The following is a 17268-nucleotide window of genomic DNA, read 5'->3' as shown; positions in this document are numbered from 1 at the left end:
TCATTGTCCCTTTGAAAGGATAGCTCACCTTTAGCACTTCGTGTTCAATAAGCAAAAAATTACAATAGATAATTTGTTTGTTCTTAACATTAATTTGTCTCTTTGAAAGGATATAAGGTTTCCATAGTTTGAATGAGAGCAAAAAAAGTTACATGTGTTCCTTACCATTTTCATTTCTTCTTGCCTTCTTCTTTTTCTTCTTCTTAGGGCCACCTCTACCAGCCAGCGTTTCTTTTAACCTACGGGCAACAACATTATTTGTGTGAGTATAATAATTAATTGTATGAATAACATTTCATATAAACATTCAACATGTATTCAATATATGTATTCAATCTATCAGTAAGCATGTTTGCTATGCTGGAAGATTCTACATTTTACTGTTACATGCACTTGATTGTCAAAGCAAAATTCTAATCCTGACAAACGTTTCAGCCAACTCAAGTTTGTATGCCATTACATAACCCCATGGATATAGGACATTCTTATCTGAATCACAGATCAAATTACAACTATTGCATAATTAAAGGCTGATAATAACATATATCTCTTTATGATATATGTTGTTGTTGTTTTTTTGCTGCTTTTTACAGTTCTTCAGTCATATGAGAGCCATCAGATAACATACTCACACTTGTCCTGAGATAGCTGGTTAACCAGCACTAAGCGCACATATTCATGTAAGTAAGACACAAATGCCATACTAAAATCAGATGTTGAATGGCGATACAAACAAGAGATGTGTAGGTCAGAAACACAATGCCCCCTATTGTGCCCCTTTGAAGCCATATATTTAACCTTTGACCTTGAAGGATGACCTTGACCTTTCACCACTCAAAATGTGCTGGCCCCATGAGATACACATGCATGCCAAGTATCAAGTTGCTATCTTCAATATTGCAAAAGTTATCGCAAAACTTTAACCAAGGTATAAGTTTTAGGTTAAAGTTTTGGGACTGAATGACAGACAGAATGACAGACAGACAGACAGGCCAAAAACAATATAACCCCGATCATTCGATCCGGGGGCATAAAAATTACATGACAAAACCCCATAAATGCTATTTACTGGGGATCATATCTGCAACCCTCAGATTTGTAGCCTAGCATTCTGTCAACAGAGCTAGATGGCCATGTTAATATATCCATGAAAAGTATATTAATCCTCCTTCTGGAAAATCTTGGCCTTTTGTGTAGTGTTGTCCTAGATTAGCATGAAAGAACGAACAAGCTAATCAGAAATGACACTTCCCACCTTATAAGTATTGATGCTAAGAGACTTCCTTTTAACCAAAAATACAATCAATCAGGAAATTGTCGACCATGATTATGCACATGCTAATCTGGGACAACACCTTGCACAGTTTTCCCAGAACAAGGCTTAACTAATGACCGCATGTGTGTGAATACCTCTTGATTTCATCCTGGAACTCCCTGAGCAAGGCATCTTTCGGATCCTCATTGATCTTGGGCTTGTTCTTGATGTTCTTGGCTCGGTTGGCATACCTAAACAGTGCAATGTGCAATGAGAAGGATTGCATGACAGTCAGTAAAATAATCAGTGCACCCAAGAAAGCCAGGTCTCTAACATTATTACTCAAGGCTAATAAAATGTAAGATGAAGCTGGCCTAAATAAAACTCTGAGCAGAGTTGGTTTAAAGTTGATCAGTGCATGGCTTGCGCTTATTTTTTATCACTGGCATGTGACTGATAGGTAATGGGGCCATGCATAGTTGAGATTGACCGTATTTTCATAAGAGAGGTTCAGTATCAATTTGAAGTAAATCGGTGTAGAAATGAAGAAGTTATAGTAAAAGGCAATTTTGGGTGGGTGTGGCCTATGTGGGTGGGGCACCCCAGGGTTGGTAATGGTGCCATGCATAGTTGAGATTGACCGTATCGTCAGGCATAGTTCAGATTGACCATATTGTCATAAGAGAATTTCAGTATCAATTTGAAGTGAATCGGTGTAGAAATGAAGAAATTATAGTAAGACAATTTTGGGTGGGTGTGGTCTATGTGGGCGGGGCGCCCCATGGTTGGTAATAGGGCCCTGCATAGTTGAGATTGACCGTATTGTCATAAGAGAGGTTCAGTATCAATTTGAAGCAAATTGGTGCAGAAATGAAGAAGTTACTGTAAAATAACATAAAACAAGAGATGTGTTTCAGAAACACAATGCCACCTAATGCGCCACTTTTTTTTTTACCTTTGAACTTGAAGGATGACCTTGACCTTTCACCACTCAAAAAGTGCAACTCCATGAGATACACATGCATGCCAAATATGAAGTCGCTATGTTCAATATTTCAAAATTTATTGCAAAACTTTACTGTAATATTAAAGTTTTGGTTTTGTTTTTTTAACCTTTGACCTTGAAGGATGACCTTGACCTTTCACCACTCAAAATGTGCAGCTCCATGAGATACACATGCATGTTAAATATGAAGTTGCTATGTTAAATATTTCAAAAGTTATTGCAAAACTTAACTGTAATATTAATGTTTTGGGACATAATGATTGACAGACAGGCCAAAAACAATATACCCCCGTTCTATCGATCTGGGGGCATAAAAATGAGTGAAAATCTCTGACCCGCCCCCGCCCTAACCCCCATAACTTTTGACCCAGGAGTCAGATCAAAATTCCAAATAGTGCAGGGTCGCATATATGCTCATAGCTACCATGTGTGTAAGTTTCAAGGTTCTAGTTCTTATAGTGTAGGAGGAGATAGTGGCCAGGACGGACAGACAGACGGACAGACGGACGGCGGAGATAACCACAATATCCCCACGCTTTTCCAATTGTTCACATTAGTAGAGTTTTCCAAAATCTTGCACATTCTGTTATAAGTCAACTGTTATTTGCATACATGCCCAGTTTATGAAATACTTGACTTTTTACAAATGATAATTCCTTGTAAGTGTTTCTATTTTCTTCATCAACAATAGGCATAGGTTGGTTATCAAACTTCTGATTTTTGTTATCACTTTCCTGAACAACCAAACAGCATATCAATGACCAATGAGTATACTAAACAAATTGTGCCTACCTCAATGTGCTCATCGTCTCGTCAAAGTTGTAGTCTGCCGGACCTATGTTGGCTACCATCACAGTTTTAGCATTACCACCAAGTGAATCTGAAGAGATTATCAACATGCCTCCCTGAGGGTTCAAACAAAAACTACGTCAGTTATGAAAAATATGAAATGTCTATGTCCAGATACAAGTTTTTAAGTCAGTCATAACTAGTTCTTTTTTAATACAAACATGAAAAATGATTTCACTCATAATTATCATTAAGTACTTTCTGCTTTACAAAAAAACACGGAATATTTGTAGCTAAACAGTCCAATAAAAGCAGAAAAAGACACCTTGATCCTGTGTGCAGAACAGGTTTTTGGGCGCATGGCAAAGTCACTAAAACACTATCAATGTCATAAAAAAACGATTTTTAATCACTTTGACAGAAAAACAACATTTCTGAAATAATATATATGATATATTATATCAGATATGGTTCTTTTGTCAAAGAGATGAAAAATGTTGTTTTATGACATATTGATATATTTTTTTATTGACTTGGCCCTGCGCCCAACATCTGTGGTGTGAAGCATCATAAAATGTTATCTTCATTGTTGTTTTTTTTTACAGTTTTGTTACAATTTCTCTATGTATTCTCAATTTGTTTAACAAAATTAAGTCTCCCATATTACTTAAGAGTTTCCGTGACCTAAACGCAACTCAAGCCACATGTAATACCTATTCTGATTAGGATATAAGGTATTTATGTATGAAACATTGGTATAACAAGCAAATTCGTTGAATTGATATCCCCCACCAATATGCTTCTGGAAACAAAAGTGTTATATTTGACACTCAAAAAAGCGTTTTTTCAAGATACAAAGGGCCATAACTCTGTTATTAACAGATGGTGTACAATGCCATTTATCGTGCATCATCCTCTTATCCATATATAAAATCATACCAAGAGTCAATGAAATACGCCAAAGCACTTCCAAGATATGGCTTCGGACGGACGGACAGAAAGACGGACGGAAAGACGGACGGACAGACAGACCGACGGACAACGCCAAAACAATATCCCTCCTGCCTATGGCGGGTGATGAGTACTCTTAAGCAATTAGGCAGAATATATTTTGCTATTTTTTATAACAGTGAGTGTAACCTAAGACATGTAATATGGAACCAGTTCAAATATGGATAATTTTGCAAATCTTTGAAAAAATAGTGTTGCCATTTAAATCTTATGATCAGCATATCTGGGAATAAGTTTAATTACATCCACTATCGAGTGCCTGTACCTTGCAGTAGCCTGGTTAGCTTGGAGTCCCTGTACGGTATATGGGTGCTTTTGCCATCCACTAAGGCTGAGATCACGTTACCCAGAGCAGACAGGGACAGGTTGATCTTGGTTGCCTCCTTCAGTCTCTCCCCCTGAAACAATGTGATAGAAATAAGCACAAACTTGCAGGTCCTGCACAAAGTTTTTATGAATTTGCTTGTACAGACTCTCACTTTCATACAGACTAGATAGTGAAACAAAGTAAAAATCACAAAACATGCAAGCTCTGCACTTGTGAATTTTGAAGCCCATTTGCTCAGATCCTCTATTTGATATAGGTAGTCTTCTATAATATCCTGCATCTCAAGCAATAATAAAAGAATTCGGGCTGGTTGAACTTCTAATGTCCTAGACTGGAAATATGTAAAGGAACAAAAACTTGTCAATGACAATATGAGAAATTTATCATATATATTATTTAAGAAGAGTAATTAAAACCTTGTAAAATTACACTCACAAAAAAAAAACCAGCATATAAATGTTAAGTTACGATTTGGGATAGAATTTTTGTAAGACCAGTAGTTATCAATATTCTGGTTACAATTAATTTTCTAATAAAATGATAATATTATTTGAATAAAAAAAAGAGTATGATATTGTCATTTGGTAACAATCGAGTATAAAAACAAGTGCTACAATAGTGTTGAAGATAAATTTTTGTTGAAAATGAGGATTGGCTTTCAATAAAAAACAACGTCATTACAGCTATGAATAAATTATCCAGTAGAAATGCAGGCTGATACTAAATTTTCCAATTTCTGATTTTTATTCCATAGGAAAACAGCACATGACTGAATTAATCTACAGCATTAACAAAGGAAACAGAAAACAGATATTGGTACTGATACTGATAAAGGACATAGGCTGACTTTTGAAACAAACTGGAGCTTGTCACAGGCATCAAGAATACCAATCTGAATTTCATAGTATTCTGTACGTTTCTTTTTTCATAGCATATCATACAAATTCAAGTTGAAAGAGATGCACAATATTTTCATATCATCACAAGCAATTCATGCAACTTTTTTTTTTAGTGCATGTGTTCTTAGTCTGGCTTTTTTTTTCAGCAGACATCAATGATTATATATAAACCCCTCTTCTTTGGTGGCGAGGCAAAGTAGGGGGTAGCTACAACAATCTACAATAAACAGGTTTTTAAAAAAATTATGTTAATCTAACAATTCGATCAAAATCGTGTGACTCACCTCTGACTTGGTTTTTGACTGGCGCTCACTTCCCGCTAGATCAACAAGGTTGAGACGTCCCACACGTATATGACTCTCACCATCCTCTTGTACCTGACAATTATAGGTTACATGAAACATACAACCCATGCTCTGGGTAAACAGGGCTGCACAGGCTTATCAGGGATGGCAATTTCTGCTTTCATGGTATTTTTTGTTTCAATGAAGTATCTTCTCAGCAAGATTCCAGTTCAATTGAAAAGTGTTGTCCCTGATAAGCCTATGGAGCCTTCCTAGGCTAATTTGGGAAAACCCTTTACACACATGCATTTAACCAAGTTTTCCCATCAGGAGGCACAAATTTCATGTAATCTTCATGTCTCTGATATATATTTTAAGCTAAAAGTTCAAATCATTGAAAACTTTAAGTGTAGTGACATAATTGTTTGTTTGTCTTTTTGTCATTCAATGTTTTTGTGTTCTATTTGGCAATTAAGATACAATACATATTTCTTAAAACAAAATTTGCTGAATGCCTTCAGACTTCGCCAACCTAAAAGAAATTTAACATAAAAGCACTTATAGCGTCAACAGTACAAAAAGACACTAACATAACATATGTCCATGGACTAACATGTGAAAGTGTTATTTTTTTGTACTAATAATCCTGATTTCGCAAATGTTTCAACAACCCATGTTGTTACCTCACTGCACTCAATAGTGATAATGAAGATGGCATGGCTTCTAGAACTGTGCTCATTCATGTCTGTGGCACTGAAATATATTGATGAAGGAATTGGAATACTTTTCACAATTATCATATATGAATATGTGCAAGAGCATTTGCTGAACATGTAGTAAGCATTAAACTCTAATTGTGCTGAAACATTGCTGTATCAAATACTATAGTTTCACATTTAACAATAGGGCCATGATGGCCCTGAATCGCTCACCTGACTAGAATTGGCCCAGTGACCTAATTTTTGACCCCAGATGATCCAAAATCAGATATTATCAAAATAAACATTTTGACCATATTTCATAAAGATCAGATGAAAACTATGACCTCTATTGTCTACACAAGGTTTTTCTATGATTTGACCTAGTGACCTAGTTTCTGACCCCAGATGACCCAAATACAATCTCAATCTAGATTTTATCAAGATAAACATTCTGACAAAAATTCATAAAGATCTGATGGAAACTGTGACCTCTTTTGTCTACACACGGTTTTTCTATGATTTGACCAAGTGACCTAGTTTTTGACCCCAGATGACCCAAATACAATCCCAACCCAGATTTCATCAAGATAAACATTCTGACCAAATTTCATAAAGATTGGATGAAAACTGTGACCTTTACTGTATACACAAGGTTTTTTTAAACTTTGACCTAGTGACCTTGTTTTTAACCCTTGATGACCCAAATTGGATCCCAACCCAGATTTTAACAAGACAAACATTCTGACCATATTTCATTAAGATCTGATGAAAACTGTGACCTCTATTGTCTACACATGGTTTTTCTATGATTTGACCTAGTGACCTAGTTTCTGACCCCAGATGACCCAAATACAATCCCAATCCAGATTTCATCAAGATAAACATTCTGAACAAATTTCATAAAGATTGGATGAAAACTGTGACCTCTATCGTCTTTACAAGGTTTTTCTATTATTTGACCTAGTGACCTAGTTTTTGACCCCAGATGACCCAAATACGATCCCAACCCAGATTTCATCAAGATAAACATTCTGACCAAATTTCATAAAGATTGGATGAAAATTGTGACCTATACTGTCTACACAAACACATTGTTGACGGACGCACGCACGCACGGACGCACTCACGACGGACATCATACGATCACATAAGCTCACCGTGTCACTTCGTGACAGGTGAGCTAAAAACATGGAACATTGGCTATGTGCACAAGTCAAGATGCCATGTGTTCATAAATGATTCTTAAAAAATATGCATCTTGAAAAAGTTAAGTTCACGCATTTGAAAAACATAAAATATTGAAATAGTAAGAAAGGGTCTGTTAAACACCTTCAAAAGGTATGTTGCATATTGAAAAAGGGGCTTGACTTAAGGATGTTCGATCGTTTTGTGATAATTTTCAAAATATCCGGAATGCTATAATTTTTTGTATGGTGATTAATGAACCTGTATCTGAAATTAATATAAAATAAAAAAGAGAGGTCACCGTGAATAATTTTGAGATAACGAAGGTTTTTAAATGCCATGTGCGTTTGAAAAAAGGTCATTTTTGCGGGGCATAAATTTGGGGGTACGGTAAAATGTTTTTGTGTAATACATTTAAAATGGCATAATAGTATTGAGATTGCATTAGATTAGCAACTGTAACATGTGTATTATCATAGTGAACAGTTTTAAAACCAAAAATTATGGAAATCGTAAAAAATAATGAGAAATAAGTATGAATAGTTTTGTGTTTGTTTTGAATTTTTTATTGCACAGTTCAAAATAGATAACATGCAATACAGATACATATTTCTGTTGATGTAATATTCATATTCATTTGAAGTTCTGAATAATTAAAGGAAACTAGCTAAGCATTAAAATGAAGTAAAGAAATTGATAGGTCACCGTGGATTTTTTTTTGCTATAGACATTTTAATATGGACTTAATTTCAAAAATACAATGACTAACATTGTAATAGTAATTAAAACATTTCTATATAATAACTGCTCCATAACAATCAAATTATCAACTGAAATCTGATACACGTGGAAATATTTATAATGTATATTGTTATGAAAATATTTCAGATGTAACAACTGAAAAAACAATGTTGATGTTCATATAAACATCTTAAATTACCCCACCCACCTGTTACCCATGTTGTTGGTTGTAAATTGAACATATGTATTAGGTATTTTAAAATTATTTTTAGAACTGTGCGATGTGTATTTAAAGACAAGAGGCAATGATGGCCCTGTATCGCTCCACTGCTGAAAAAAAGACTGAAACAAATATTCTCCGCATGTGCAGATACTTAAATATAGGCCCTATTTAAGCACATGTACAATTTTGTGACCACCTGGGCTGGGTCAAATTTAACCCCAGGGGCATAATTTGAGCAAACTTTGTAGAGGACTACTATATCTCACTCCATACAAAATGTGGTGACCCTAAGTCTTAGATGTAGAGTTAAGGACAAGAATATTTTAAAAGTTTTCACAAAATAAGCAAGATACAAGCGTATATAATGTTCAATTTTGTGACCCGCGGGTCAGGGTCAAATTTGACCCAAAGTAACAAACTTGGTAGATGACTATAAGATGTTCCTGCATACCAAATTTGGTAGCCTTAGTCAGAATGGTTTTCGACAAGATTTTTTAAGATTTCACAAAATAGGCGCTTTATAAGCGTTTATTAAAATATCTTACAACTAAGGTGAAACATGAGAAATACAACTGACATAAGAATCACAACTATGTTCGTCATCGAGAAGGAAAAACAATTATGTAACAGCTATTAGATTTCATAGCTTATCTATATACAAGATGCAAATTACAATTGGTTAGATGTCAGGCAACAAATAACTCGCTTTTGTACATATTATTTTCTTTGATTTTGTTACTCTGATTTGTCCGTTTGTAACCTCTGACAGAGGGGCTCCTCAAACCACTCAGTCCTTTTCTTTTTGATACAAGACTCAAATGTTTAAGTTGAAATCCACTTCCTGCAACTTTCCTTGCAACACCTTGACTTATAAATTTTGTATCAATTATGGTTTGTAAAGATTTGATGTTGGAAGCAACATTTAGTAACACATTGTATGTTAACACTGCTCGGTAAAAGCTGAATGAATATTTGTTAACAATTTTTGGTCAAGAGGAACAGAGTTCACTAACTTTTGTAAAGCTAAAATATCCTGTATAGCGCCATGTGCCATGTATAATTCACCAATGACGTCTTTAACTAAATGTTCCCGCTTATATGATTTCATATTTGGTAATATTTCCTTTAACATTTTTAAGTATCTAAAAAGCCACAAATATTTTGCTGAAACTCAAACATTTTTCAACAAGTATGGATAGCACGGAGCAACACTTTACAATCAAAAGACTCTATATTATGCCCAACTAAAATAATTGGTGAACATTTCTGTAAGAATGTTATAAAACTTGTCAATGCAGATTTGATGGGGACAGCTGTTACTGTTTGTCTCTTGACAAGCATAGAGTCGCTAACAACTGTCACTCCAGTTATTTCTGACGCTTGCAAGGAAATCTTCTTCTCATGCATCACATATGTTGAAAATTGACCAGTTGAATGCACTGCAGCTATCTGAATTATGTGAGAAGTGTGCTCTGAAAAAACAAAACAAAAATTTTAAATAGAAATTGCACAAAATCCATTTTAGCCCCGTTAATCACAGAGCCCTGGGTCGCTCCCCCAAGTACAATGTAAACTTCTTAAATTACATTTGAAGTGTTTACAATAAATATAAAAGGGAAAAACATTGCCCCCCACCAGGACAGGACTTTTTTTGAAGCTTAATGTGAACAATCGTAGAAGAGGTTCCTTCACATTCATTCTCTATGCATTGTGGTTTAAGAGAATTTTCAGTTGAAGGGTTATTGATCGGAAACAATTTTCACACTTATTGTGACCTTTGACTAAGTGACCATAATTTAAATGGGGGTTATATACTGTCCAATCCCTATGCACATGGAGAGTAAAAAGCCAATCAGTGAAAAAGTTGACAAATTTTTGATTGGAAACTTAATGATCTACTCACAGACAAACATCCAGCAAAACAATATTAACTCTCTCTTCCAAGGGGGGCATAATAACTGTTATAATGAAAATTGAAACGCTCTTTTCTTCCATTCATGGATATATCAAAGTAAGTTGTTGGCATCTAATGATCTTATGTATTCATAAATCTGAAGAAGCGAAGAGAAGAGTGTTTAAATTCTTAAATGATGCACAATAATATACTAAAGCCAGTTGTGGGTAATGTAACATTGCATCATCTAAGTGGTATTTACTATCATTTTATCAATAAAGATTAAGAATGATGTATTATATGAAAGCAAAATGAGAAATTAGTCTGAACAAAACTCTTGTTGCAATTCAATCATATGCTAGGTTGACCAACAATTCACACGATATCTCTGACACATTGAGTTACTCAGCAGTAGCAGGTTGAATTATGTTATACATGTAAGTAAATATGTATATTTTTTAATAGAAGTTCAACTTTGGAGATTTAGATACTTACCTAAATACTTGAATTGGACCAAGATAAACTTCTGTATGTGCAACACTGTGAATAAGGAATATGTTAAAAATAAACTTTACCTAACCCTCTTGTTTCCAAATCAAAGAAAACAAATTCCTTCCCAGTAGTGTCTAGCCCTACTTGACCAGGCTTGGGTATAGGTGGGGGTATAGTTGTAACTTCAACGTCTTGGTCCTCTATGTTTGAACTGTATGTTAGTCCCACTCGTACTTCTTGCACTTTCCTTTGAATGCCTGAACAGAAAAACAGAATTTCAAATTGGAACATTTGCTTGCACATTCATGGGTTATCTCCGATTTTTATTTAAAGAAATGATTACACAGCACATTAATGCTTTTACAATAATCAATTTACAAACATTAGCATATGCTTTTAAATGTTACTACTACTTTGCATATATAATTGATGGATCTATTGATACAATCTACAACAAGAAATGTGTCCACACGACACGGATGCCCCAAACTCCAACTTTGTAACTATATAAAAAAATAATCCATACAATTGTAAGAAACCCAGTTTGGTGAAGATCGGATGAAAACTACTTGAATTAGAGAGAAGGCACGACAAGTGTGAGGGACTGACCGACCCACGGACAGTGCGAAAACTATGTCGCCAATTGGGGGCATACAAATGAAGAATACTGTGTTTTAAATATAAAATGCCCATAATTAAAAATACCGTTCGAGTTTTTAGTCTTATGCGTCACTGTTTTGCTGCACGAGTAACAGCTATAGCCTTTCTTTTTTTGTGCTGAAGGTCATGGAGAAGGGCTAGTTTCGATGTGAAAGTCCCAGGTGAAACACCCAGTTTTTGATTTACCTGAAACAGATTGCAGTAAATGACAGAACAGTTGACAATGCACAATGCTAGAATATGCTTATGCGGAATAAAATAATATGAAATAATGTCACTAATTTACAAAAGTTACAACATTTTATAAGACCTAGTGATCTACATACACACAAATAAGAATTAATTCAAGCCCTTTATTTTCAAAACCAATACGTATTTGACAAATTTAGAATATTTATGTTTTGTAAACTTGTAAAATTTCATATTTATTACCGGTATTAATAACTAGGACTGCAGGAAGAAAATAAACTTATGTCACTTTAAAATATACATGTTTAACTAAGGACAACCATTCACATTCTACTGTAATTGTGTTTACTGGCAGTAAATCAGACAAAATATGAAGGAAAAATATAGCAAGTACAAAATAAAAAATGTATGCATGTAGACTACATGCGAATTACTTAGAGATAACTATCTGAATGTATTCAAAAGTATCAGTAATTTAGACAATAAATCATGATATAATGCACCAATGTACCAAAAAGACAAAGAAGTCTTACCCAAATGCAAGCTTTGTGATCATGTCATAAACTCTGCCATGTTTCCGTCCAGAAGCCACATTATTTACTGCACCACAATTGCTAAACTGTATGTCCAAAACACATGCCTGTCCGAAATCCCTGCTTTCTAATAATTCTACAGTGTTAAGTAAATTCATGGGCACTTGACAAGCACTGCATGCTAAAAGCGATTCGTTCAATGTGTCGAGTTCAACGACACGTCTTCCAATTTTATATCCAACTAGCATCGCTGTTGTCACATGTGGTCACGCTTACCGACGAACCGATAGAAAAATCGTCAAAATAACAGTGGTCATACCGGAAATCCTGATTGTCTGTGGAAATAGTCTTTCTATTGAAATCCACATTGTTCTTTTGAACGTTGTTGTTTTCAATACCTTTTAAGTTTCGTTTTGTATTCCGAATTATATCCAAATTAGACATTTTAAATGAAAATTATTAAGCCAAGTATCTGATTCTCATTGTTGACAAATTATCGTTTCGTTATCAATAGACGCTTGTATTTGCACAGAAAATAACATCCACAGCGTAAGCAAACGTTTCATCGATGTCGATCACGAAGTGACGTCAAGCAATCAAACGCTTGGTTTCAATGCAGTAAATCTCGAAAATATGTAAATGCCGAAAATTTAAAGGCGCATAATCAAAACAGTAAAACTAGAATTTACACTCGTTTATTCCAACCTAATATTTTGAAACCGTGAAAATATATAAAGGTTTTTAATTTTCACGATATAGTGAATCAATTACCGTAAAGTGGAAACGATCGAACATCCTTAATATAAGAGTAGAAAAATAAAAAATTACTGATGCACAGCTTCATATCATTAGGAACAAGAGCTTTGTAAATGACAAAACACCAGTCCCATACAGAGTTAATGCCGTCAGAGTACTAACAGGATCTCCATAAGTTAATAAATATAGCTGAAGTACTTTCCATTTATTTTATGATCCAGATGTTAGTTCTTAACTATTTTTGTAACCAGAACAACCAAAATGTAGGTATAACAAACAAACTTGGAATAAAATGCATATTCATCATACTGATCTTTGCCCACAGATCATGTTACATAAACCTTGCAAAAGTTTCCCTCTGCGCACAAATCAAGTTTCAGATGAAACCTTGCATAAGTCCTTTTCGAAGAAGCACAGGATACATATTTTATCTTTCAACTAATGATGTAATTTTAGCAACTACAATTTGTGTGCAACAAAAAACTGAAATAACGTGCATATTCCGAACTTGATTGACCATCTATCCAGATACCAAGTTGTATCAACTTAGCTTATGTGCTTTGTGCGTTACCGCAACATCCTGTTATTAGTTTTTAATTATTTATGTAACCACAGCAAGTACAGTTTGTGTCTGACAAAAATCTGAAACAATATGCATATATATCCTCATAATGACCCTCTATCTGCACACACTTTCTGAATCATTTCAAGATTAAGATTTCTTTGATTTACAGGCAAACAGACAGAACAGACATACCAACCAGGTGTACAAATATAGTTCTCTTAGGTTAGACCAGAAGGGGAATAACAATGCATTCAAACTTAAAAGTTCTACATTGAACATGTAGGAGTATTTTTGTGGAACAAATGGGGAATCAATTATTACCCACCCTACTTTATTGCACGGGCTTATAACAAATACTACATTTAGAAATCAAATGACAATTAAGCATGAGTTCTGAAGTATCTCAGGCTCCAGGGCCCTCACACTACTTTGGGGGAAGGGGTCCGCAGCCCTTAGGAGGGGGAATTTTCGCGGCGTTTCCCTCTTTGGGGGAATTTTTTACTTTCTCGCATTATTTCATTTGTACATGTTTGCACTATATTCATTCCTTTTTTCATAATTTAGTATGTTTGAAAAGATTAAATTGAAATAGAATTGAGATATAATTATCATGAGACACATCTTTCTATTAAAAAAAAAAAAAAAAAAAAATTTTTTTTTTTTTTTTAGGGGGAATTTTTCCCCCCAAAAGGGGAAAAAAGTATACTTTTCAGGTGGGGGACTGCCGCCGAAATCCGGCGGCAGATTTGATAGATTGAGGGCCCTGGGCTCAAAAGAAAAACACAATTTATTGGTTTAGTTTGAATTACAAAATGTATTTACGTACCCAACAGATCTGTTTTGATTTCCCACATTCATCACATGCTCAATTTCTCGCACACCCTTTGTAACAAATGATGAGAGATCCTGCAACAATTAATTTAGGTTTGAACACACTATGTCTACATAATAATGTTGATTTTATTCTTGTAATAGTTAAAGACTTGGATTCACAAAATGTCAATAAATACATGAAAGTATTATCTTTGTATGTCAAGAATGTAAACAAGTAATATACACAAACATTTTACTTGTAATGTTTATTTTTTGCCGTTTTCAACAGTATTTCGTATATATCAGGGCAATCAATTAGTGAACTCGCAATTAACCTGGGTTGGCTGGTTTACCAGTTTTAAGTTCTCATTCTTTTGCCTTTAAGTGACAAATTCTTTACTTGAACAAGAGGTAGAGGGATTATGGCCATAGACCAACTGCCAAACATGTAATGTGACTGGGCTGGTAAACTAACTTGGGACCCTTGTATTTTTAACCCTTTCCCCTATATGAAGCAAAGTGAGAATGGCTTTTGCAACCAGCATAAAACAAGAACAGCCTGTGAGTAACTCGCAAGCCTACGAGTAACTTGCAATCTGTTCAGGTTTTATGCTGTTTGCTGCTCATCAGTAACTAAGGGTTAAAAATAAAGCCTTTAAAACTTGAATTTAGTAAGAAAGGTATTCAATTAAATTTAACTTTTTAAAGGACTAAATGTGTATCTAAGTGGTTAAGGATTAAGTCAAGCACCGAACCATCAACGCTGAACCAACTGAGTTATCCAGTCCATTTAGAGGGAGAATAGCTGTACATACAAACTACATAATTAGTGAAAATGTGGGTTTTTAGGAGTAAAACATAAACCTACCTTCACATATATCCCTGTGTCAGGCCGTTCTTTTAACTCCAGTCTTTTTTTCTGGTCTTTTGAAAGTAAATCTCTGATGTCCTCCTGAAAGTCAAACAAATTTTTTTAAGTAAAATTCATTTTAATTATTAAATACTTACCTGCCATCTCTTAGCTATTACCTTTCCAAGGTGGGTTAAATTATCCGGAAAATAATCAAGCTGGGAACTGTCCATCTCTATAATGAAACCAAATCAGGTTAAACATAGTACAATGTAACCTAACAGGAAATCAAGAACCACAACTCATCTTCCTTTTACAAAAACATAATTAGTGGATGAGCGGGGTGGGAGGTGGGACTTAGCGATAGCAGGTAAGTATTTAATATTTAAAATGAATTTTACTTTAAAAAATTTGTTTTAATGTCATAAATACGTTACCTGCTATCTCTTAGCTGATTTTGCAGCTCCGGCGGGAAGGTTCGCATATATTTTCCCATCACAGCTGAAGCCATATCCAGGGTTTTCAGCCTGAGTTAGTAGAATCATGTCCTCAGATAATCTTAGTTAGTACAGTATTGTACTTTAATTCTCTAGAGTACTTACGCCATAGAAGAAACTACAGTTTAAGCAACCACAAGAGGACCCAACATATACAAATTGTCTTGTTGGCACTCAAGAGAACGAAGATAAAAAGAGGAGAAGGTAGTCAGATTCCTCCAGAAAGCAGCTTGAAGCACTTCAGAAAGTGGGGTCTGATTAATATAAGCCCATGAAGCCGAAAGAGCTCTTAATTCATGCCGTCTTATCTTAAACAGGGATAAATCCGTAGATGAAAAAGAAGAATATGCCTTCCTTATAGTTAAGGCTACCAAACGAGAAATAGAAGCCGCAGACACATTGTCCCCCCCCCCTTTTAACGGAATGAAAAGTCTCTTGTGAGAACCTCGAATAGACTTTATTCTTTTAAGGTAGAACTTTTCAAAGCCCTGACCGGGCAAAGGAGTCTATCATCATCTTCATGTCCACAAGTTCTAGCAAGACTTGGAACTTTGAAGGGTTTGGAAGCCATAGAGGGGAGTTTATTTTTAGCAAGGAATCCTGGCTGACATAACAACGTAACAGATCTATCGGAGGAATCAAAACAAAGATGGCCATCCTAGATAGAAAGAGCATGAATGTCACTTCTCCGTTTGGCTGAAGCCATAGTAAGAAGGAAAAAGGTCTTCCAGATTAGGAACTGTAACCAAGCCTGATCAAGAGGTTCATAGGGAGCCTTAGTAACCGAACCAAACACACAAGCTAAATCCCATTTAGGAGCAAGTGTCCGAGATACAGGACGTTTAAGTTCCATAGCGCAAATCAGTTCCGAAATCGCTGGATCAGCACAGACTTGTGATGACTTACTAAAAGCCAATGTATGCCAAATCATAGATCTGTATCCTTTGATGCAGCTAAAAGAAAGTTTCTTATCATCAAAAAGATAAGATGAGAAAATCCGCTATGCGTCTAGCAGAGGGATTGAGGGGATCAATTTTCCCTCGAATACACCAATAAGGGAAGAGTTTCCAGCGAGCATCATAGACTGCCCTGGTGGATTTTCTCCTTGCAGAAGCAACGAGGGTTGAAGCCCTGACATAGAAACGTTTCTTCTGCAGAGATTGCCTGATAACGGCCAGACGTGTAAGTGGAACATTTCTGGATCCGAATGTAGTCTGCCTCTTTGAGACAGAATATCTGACCTGTGAGGAAGTTTCCTGGGATAATCATACAGGAGACTGAGAAGATCGTTGAACCAAGATCTCCTTGGCCACCAAGGGGCGATCAGGAGTATCTTGCACGAGCTCACCCTGATTTTCGCCAATATTTGGGGAATTAAAATGGGTGGGGGTTAGGCGTAAGCGTCCAGTTGGTCCCAAGCGAATGAAAGCACGTCTACTGTCCACGCTGCTGGATCGTAAACTGGACTCACATACAGAGGAAGTCAGTGGTTGTGTCTGGTCACAAATAGGTCGACCAGGGGATAACCGAACTTGAGAAAGATCTGGTTGGTCACTTCTTAAAGAAGTGTCCACTCCGATGAAAGTAACTGGTGTTT

At 35.5% G+C, this 17268-nt stretch overlaps 1 protein-coding gene and 1 long non-coding RNA gene across 2 annotated transcripts in view; both read right to left on the bottom strand.

The window, feature by feature from the left end:
* LOC127842369 (kinesin-II 95 kDa subunit-like) overlaps positions 1-17268 on the bottom strand; it is a 58330-nt gene that overhangs the window by 17517 nt on the left and 23545 nt on the right. The window contains exons 7-14 of the mRNA XM_052371837.1: positions 15193-15276; positions 14338-14417; positions 6256-6325; positions 5573-5665; positions 4327-4459; positions 3054-3141; positions 1411-1506; positions 166-239 (exon numbers count right to left, since the gene is read on the bottom strand). Of these exons, the coding sequence (XP_052227797.1) occupies positions 166-239; positions 1411-1506; positions 3054-3141; positions 4327-4459; positions 5573-5665; positions 6256-6325; positions 14338-14417; positions 15193-15276 (718 nt within the window). The remainder of the gene's footprint in view (positions 1-165; positions 240-1410; positions 1507-3053; positions 3142-4326; positions 4460-5572; positions 5666-6255; positions 6326-14337; positions 14418-15192; positions 15277-17268) is intronic.
* Positions 6367-12960, bottom strand: LOC127842372 (uncharacterized). The gene is made up of 4 exons (XR_008031566.1): positions 12191-12960; positions 11514-11654; positions 10892-11065; positions 6367-9894 (listed from the first exon to the last, which is right to left on the bottom strand). It is a non-coding gene; the product is annotated as an uncharacterized LOC127842372 (long non-coding RNA).

This window comes from Dreissena polymorpha, chromosome 1 (assembly GCF_020536995.1).
Source record: "Dreissena polymorpha isolate Duluth1 chromosome 1, UMN_Dpol_1.0, whole genome shotgun sequence".
Lineage (NCBI taxonomy): Eukaryota > Metazoa > Mollusca > Bivalvia > Myida > Dreissenidae > Dreissena > Dreissena polymorpha.
This window is presented reverse-complemented; position numbering and strand designations above follow the sequence as displayed.